The sequence below is a fragment of the Parasteatoda tepidariorum genome, chromosome 5, assembly GCF_043381705.1.
Source record: "Parasteatoda tepidariorum isolate YZ-2023 chromosome 5, CAS_Ptep_4.0, whole genome shotgun sequence".
In the NCBI taxonomy this organism is placed as follows: Eukaryota; Metazoa; Arthropoda; class Arachnida; order Araneae; family Theridiidae; genus Parasteatoda; species Parasteatoda tepidariorum.
The window spans coordinates 79,585,541-79,593,278 of NC_092208.1; the positions used below are offsets into that span (position 1 = coordinate 79,585,541).

General features: G+C 26.9%; 1 protein-coding gene across 1 annotated transcript; it reads right to left on the bottom strand.

Moving 5' to 3' along the window:
- Positions 1 to 1,886: 1,886 nt before the first annotated feature.
- Positions 1,887 to 7,676, bottom strand: LOC107436357 (E3 ubiquitin-protein ligase RNF139). Its single transcript, XM_016048036.4, has 2 exons — positions 7,519 to 7,676; positions 1,887 to 4,016 (listed from the first exon to the last, which is right to left on the bottom strand). Exon 2 carries the CDS (start codon positions 4,008 to 4,010, stop codon positions 3,081 to 3,083), a length of 930 nt encoding a protein of 309 aa, XP_015903522.1. The 5' UTR covers positions 4,011 to 4,016; positions 7,519 to 7,676; the 3' UTR covers positions 1,887 to 3,080.
- Between the last annotated feature and the right edge of the window lie 62 nt (positions 7,677 to 7,738).

The following is a 7,738-nucleotide window of genomic DNA, read 5'->3' on the forward strand; positions in this document are numbered from 1 at the left end:
TAAATGCAGAATAAATAACCTTTACCATTCTGGGAATGGAATAAAATAATTTTTTTTCTCTCTCAAAAATACATTGTAGATAATGTAGTATGTACATTCATCCTGTCATGATAACTGCAAATTTAAAAATCAAATGAAACTTTATTCCATGGATCAACTGGTTTTTGATAACCAATATTTTTGTACAACACCAATTTTAATATTTCTAAGGTTACAGATGTATTTTTTATTTAAGTGGGAAAAAATTATTTAAGTTAATTATTACAAATTATCCACACTTAACATGTAAATATTTTAAAAGACACATAACTTTATTATACAAAAATGGTTGGAAAATAAAATTATATAATTATTTTCCTGTCTAAACTTCTATTTTAAACTTATTTCTACACTTTGGTTTTTGTCTCGGCTTTAGTACTTAATGTCATTGAAGTTAATGCAGTTTTGCAAATTCCAGCTACTAAATTCCATATCAACATTTAACTTGAAATAGCAACCATCACATGGAACCGAAAAAATAGTATTTTTCAGTCCAAAAAAAATTATTTTAGGAAAACCTTAATTACTAGGAAAACTCCTTTTTCCTTATAACACAAATGCATAGTTTTGGAAGTAATGTCTAAGATCACGTTTTAATGTGAACAAGGTAGCTGTACTAAATCTAACGACTTTTAGTATAGGTGCCTATCTGTACCATGGAGCTAAAAAAGTATGAAGATGCTTTTGTAATTATAACTTTTTTATTTCACTAAATTCCTTTTGTGCCCAAAATAGTAAAATACATTGTATGTATATAATATAACAATATATATATATATTATATTATGTTTAATTATTCAAATAAATGTGAACCTAATAAGTTATAGACAAGCCAATTCTCATTCACTTGAAATCACGCTTTACATTGGTATTGAAGTAAAATATAAATTGAGATAGTGAGGTAATTAGAAAAGCCCCCAAGAATCTTTAAGAGAAGGACCTCAATAACTGTTACAATTTTTACTTTAACATCATCTCTTTTTGTTATATTTAGTTAAAAGTAATGGATAAAACTTTGAAATTTTTTTTTCTTCATGTTTTAAGCAGTATAAGATATTAAAAAGTACAAAAATTAGCTTGAACAGATAATGTAAGATTTCTCTCTTTTGTAACGTAAAGTTAACTGCACTGTTTTGTAACTTCACTTTAGCTCCAAAAGATATACATTTGTCTCACTTGCTTTTATTATCAAAATAACCTGCTTTCAACCCTCAGATAAAAGAATGGGAATTTCTTCCTCACTCAAGGAGTTATGCAATAAAACCACCAGTACAGTGCTAAAAAAATTTTTTAAAAATTCGACCACCCTGATTAAATTTTGATCTAATGATTGGACCTTTGAGTTCTAAGATTCAAGTGTGACTTCAAATATGCCAATTAATTAGAGCAAACGATATTTTAAGTTACAAAAACCTACTTCCTCTAAATAAACATCCTTTTTTTCTCTACAGGTTCGGATTTTTAACCCCCGATATTTTGGCTTATCAATCAATCAATATTTATTAAATAGATTCCATGATAAAACTCAGAATTGATTTGCCACAGAATTTCTGAGATAAATCTTAGTAGAAATCATTAAAATTATAAAGAAATAGGGAAATTATTGTTACTTAGTTGTGACCAAACACAGGAAATCTCGTCAAATTTTGAAACTAAAATTAACTACCGATATGGTTTTTATCATTATAATTTGCATATTTTCCTTAACATTTACATGAATTATAGTCTCAGAAGCACTCCAGCTGCTTTTATTAAGCTAATTCTGTCGGTCAGGAGTTGATATTGTTAGAACATTTTAGGAAATGGCAGTAGAGAGTATTCTAGAATTCTCAAGTAAGAAACAAAAATTATTTTTAAAATAATTTATTAATAAACAAATTCCTTTGCTAAAATACAATGAAAAATACATTATCAATCTTCAAACATAACTGACTAGAAAGCATAATGAAATTCAAACTAAAAGCAAAAACAAATTATGATAAATGCAACAATATGATACACACATTTTATTTTAAATGTTTTTTCTTCTTTTGACAACTATTATCATAATAATAATTAAAATTTTTAGCAGGCTAAAAAGCTCATTTCAAGATGAATATTTACAATTTATCAACAAATATATTTTTCTTTATAACAGTTTATTTACAAGCACCACATTTAAAAAACATTCCAATACATGTTTTGCAGAAAAAATAAATATTTAAATTGTAGTGAAGTGATTATTGCTAAATTCACTCTGAAACAAGCATTTTTGTAAAGAATCCATTCCTATCTGCACTAATTCATTTTAGTTATATTTCAAAGTAATCCATTCCTATCTGCACTTATTCATTTTAGTTATGTTTCATAAAATCTGTTTTAAATAAGGCATTTTTCATCAAAAGAGTGTTAAACGCGCAATATATATATATATATATATATATATATTTTACATGAGAAAAATTGATAATTTTAGGCAGGTTTGTAAATTACTTTAAAAATATTTATTTTTGTTACAAATTACCATTATTTCAAAAGTGTTAAAAATTTCCACTCTGAATTACTCTCGAAATAAATTGCCACTGAAATTAGGATGAGATTTAGATTGGGTTCCAATTAATCCTTTATTATAAATTTGATTACATGGCTCTTAACATACAAAGCAGAGTAATACTCGGTGGCGTAATTTCAGGGAGAGTTCGGTGGTCAAATCCTCCTCCGATATTAAACATTATTTAATTAATGAACTATTGTATTTTAAGTAGGATGTAGATATAAAAAAGTTTTCATTATTCACTTTTTGTAATTCAAACATTTAGACTATATATATACTAAAAGGAGATAATCGATAACCCCTTCAAACATGCATTAAAATTACGCCACCGGTAATACTGATTTATGTCTTGATGCACTGATTAGAATTAAAAAATATGGCACTTTTCTAAGAATAATGCTAATCTAGAAAATTCATAATTTCACTCAATTTTTTATTTATAGTAGTACCAACAAAAGTTTTGCTGTGTAAACAAACTAATAAGAAAATAATGTAAATTTTCTATTAATTATAAATTTTGTTTGCACATTGGACAAACCGTTTGAGTTTTTAAACATATTCTTAAGCATTCCCCATGAAACATATGTTGGCAGGGGGTAACTCTAGCTCTTTTCATGGATAGTAAACATACTGCACAAACATCATCTTTCTCATTCAGCTCATCTTTAGTGGCATAACGGTATTTATCTAAAACAGATTTTTCAATCAGTAATTTATTCCAATGGTCACCCATATCCTTGAGGCATAAATACACATTAATGTACCCGGAAGAGAACATAAGAACCCACCCACCCCCTGTACAGAACCAAGCTATTATTATCATCAAAAGAGATGTAAATGATGAAAATACTCTTATTAGTACAGGATACCATAATTGCTCAAGGTTTTCTAAGTAGATTATTTGCAACATAGTTAGCAAAGATGTCCCCTTTTTTTGACAAGTGGGTTCTGTAATTACATAATAAAATAGTGTTATAACAACATAAGTCCACGTAGGGTTGAAATGTTCCAATCCTTGCTCGAGACCAAATACAAGTAAAACAAAGACCCCTGTAATGATAAATGTTACTACTTTTGCAAGGTCAAGCACAACTTTGGTGGCTGTCATAGCTAAATGTCTAATATTTGAGTGTTCCGAGACACGGATGACGGGTGAGTAATCCTGTAAACTTAAAAGTTGGTCTGCGTAAGCAAAAAGGTAGCCCAAGACGTTATAAAATAAAAGGCTATATAAACTTGTCAGGCGGTCTTCAGGGCAAAACCAGCAATCACACAGCATAAAGAATAGAACTTGGTTGATGAGACTTGCCATTGTTGAATTTTTACGATAGGACTCTTCTGCATGTCTAAACATGTATGAAATATTTATAAATAAAATATCCCATAAAGACTTTAAAAACTGATTTGCCATCCTGAAGCAGGAGTTTTGGTTATCCATCCAAGTCTAAAATAAAGAAGGAAAAAAAAAATTATCACATAGGGAAGTAAGTACGCGATTTTTATTGAAAATAGCATATAATTTTATGGTTATATACATTGGTTTTCACGTTTATAGAAACTTCAAAAAGTAATAAAATTTCATTCGAAACCTTAAGTCATAAGTGGCAATTTATTAAATGTTGAAAACAGATTTATTGAATTGCCATTAAGGTACTGGACTGGTAAAAAAAAATATTGGACTCAAGTTGAAATTGTCAGTTATTTTGATATTTTTATTACGATTACTTATACAGCACTACAGCCCACTGTGAGTCTTGGTTTGACAAACAATATCCTTCTAGACTTTCATATTTTTGTCTTTCACCTTTAAAGGTGGTTAGATTCTAGATCAGGGTTTCTTAACCTGTGGTTTATGAACCTCTAAGGGGTCCATGAGTACTCCTAATTTTTAAAACGTTTGGAAGTCTACCCATTGCTTGTAAAGCGAGCTATGGCAGCTATAATTCCGTTCGCTACAGTGTATCTTTTCAAAGAGAGATTTTCCACACTTGTGACAATAAAAACATAACATCCAAATCGATTGAATGTTGAGCATGATATGCACGTTGCTTTGTCGAAAACCATCCCCCAATTCAATTTATTAATTAAGGAAAAGCAGCAGCAACCTTCACATTAAAAATTTTAATTTTAAAAATTTTGTATACAATTAAAATAATAAAATTAAATGTTTTCTAATAATTTATGTTTTTTACAATTATTTTTTTCACAGGGGGGTGGTCCGTGACTTCTTAAAAATTTTTAAAAGGGGTCCATAATATCAAAAAGATTAAGAAACACTGTTCTAGATGGTTTTGTCTAACCATCTCTTTTTTGGTCTCTAGTTTAAAGGTTTCTAATTTAAAAGTTTTCTCAGATTTCTATTATCATTTAATCTTTCAATGTGCTCCCGCTGTGCCAAATATCTGGATTTAAAATATTGAATTACGATTTTTCGTCTGATTAAATGGTTGAGTTCATTACTGTATCTTATTTTTTCCTGTGTATTATTTTTCTTTAATTGATTTGAAAAATCTAATTTTCCTTTCAAAGATTAGTAGGTTAAATTCGTCTTCATTTGTCAGAGCACAAATTTTACTGCCAAATGTAGTTATATGTGTAATAACTGTATTATAAATCTTCAACTTGATTTCCTTAGTAAGACATTTGCTCTAGAATAAGAATTGATCTAAGTAAAAGTATTCATTTCTTTTTTGTATCCTGGAGTTAGCTTCTTCAGAAATATTGTTAGTATCATTGATAATTGGACCAAAGTAGGTCTAACACTCTTCTTAAGATGTATAAAAACAGATTTATAATTAACTATAATATATTTTAAAACGATTTTTATAATTAATTCCCGATCATATGCAATTAACGTTGCACATATTAATATAATTTTAAAACTTATGATTTAAATCTAAATGCAATAAGACCAGACCAATTAATAACAATTTTATTTTAGCTTACAGTTAATATATACAAAATATGAAAAATTATTTTTTTCCACAATCTCTTTTAGACCAATAGCTCAAATATTATTAAAAAAATATTTGTTTTACTTCCATATTTTATGCAGCAGCAATATATATATATATAATAATCAATTCGGATTATATATATATACCAATAATATTTTTGAAAACAAAATATAAAAATAGAGGTTGCAAGAATTTAGCAATCTATTGCACTCAGTTAGGCAATCAAAGTTTTAAATGACACAGCTTATATTTAAAGTTTATTTTTTTAAGCATTCTTTATTTCTAAATAATTTTGCCATTAGAGACCTTACTTTTGCACACTTTAAATGTGTATAATGTAAAATTAAAAAAAAAGTCAAACAGATTTAATAATTTTTGTGAAAATAATTCTCGGTGTCATTTACTTACAATCCATTTTTTATTAACTTTCATACATTTAAAAATTTATTGTTACAGGTTGGTACAAATGTAATGCTATGCGTTATGTCTCTAACATAACAACCGGTTTTTAAAAATTACAGTGCATAAATGTAAATAACAATAAAAGTTATTTTAAAAAAGAAATTATTTAAATAAATCAACTTCAATCATTAAATAAACAACACTAAGAAATACATGTTTAAAGCCTTTATGGAATTATTCTGTTTGATTCATTGGTACTTTGTCGGAAGTATAAGATAAAGATAACTATTAAGCATACTACAGAACTAAATATATTGCTATAAAAACAGTCTCATTTTTCTGCTTTAGTTAGCAAGCAGTTCATGAAAGTAGTGAAACAACAAATAATTTGTTTAATAAATTAGAAACTATCTAAAACAATTCATTTGTATCTTAAAATAAAAACACATATAAGAACAATGTGGACCAATTTATTTATGCAAATAAGTTCCCACAAGAAAAATATTCAAATTTATTATACCATTGAATATTTTATTTTATAAATTAAATTTTATACATCAATATTTTGAAAGGTAAAATATCAAAACAAAACTATTCAAACTATTTACATCAATAAATTTATCTATGAGATATTTTTGTAACAATATCTGTTTGTTCCAGCTACAATTGTAAAGACTCCAAAGAGATTGTTAACTTTTTTTTAATATATATTCTACTGGCTACAAGTTAGTCTTCTTTTAAGATTCTCTGGAGCCACTATGTGGGAGTAGCCAAAATGTGGTGATTGTTTTGGCACAAGTATCAATGCAGAAATTTTTCCTCTTATATAATCAAATTATTGCAACATTTATTAAAATTTCTTAGAGTACATTGATTAATGCTTTCAGTTAAATGCTTAGAATAATGATAAGCATATCAAATTAAATATATACTATGAACATCCTTAAATATATATTTGTTATGCTTTATTTCCATAAAGTAAGGTTTTGAAAATTTAAGTACACGGGATTATTTAATCATGATAACATTCTACAATGAATGGTACTATAGTTAACCAATAAGATAGATTTCAGAACTCTACAATCTAGCAAAAGCATTTAATGAAAATAAAAAATAGATTATAGCTTAAAAACAGATTTATCATGTGCAATTTTTTTTCCTTTCTTAATTCTATTCTTGCAAAGCAATGATGAAACGAAAAATTCTCAAATCAATAAGATACAAATGCAACAGAATTTTTCTTTGATGAATCATAAAATAAGAAAATAAACTTTTAGGCTTTTTAATTGCTTATTGTCAAGCAGTTTTAAGTCTTTAATTTAGTTTATTGTTTAAACGTGATTAAAATGCGAATATTATATGAATCTTAAAAGTAATATTCTGTTAAAATATAAAAAAAAGCGTAAAGAATTCTTAAATGTATTGCAGTTGATTGATAACATTACTTCTCTATATCTACGATTTATAGTTAGGTTTAACCATTTTATACAATGTTTACTTTGAGGATAAGAACATTCAAAATCATATTTTGACATTAAACAACTTTTTTTATACATGTTTTTATTTCATAGAAAATATAACCCATACCAAATATCCAGATAAACAGATATGTTATACACCAAAAATTGTTTTAATTCGATACTCGCATCTTCAATGAGGAGAAAAAAGAAACAATATACTAAGGATTAATAAAACGAAACAAAAAGTAAAAACCAGGTAAAATTCGAAACCAAACTGTAAACAAATGAGTTGGATTCCAATATGATAACGATTATTGTACAATCGATGCTTTCTTAAAAGCCATTTA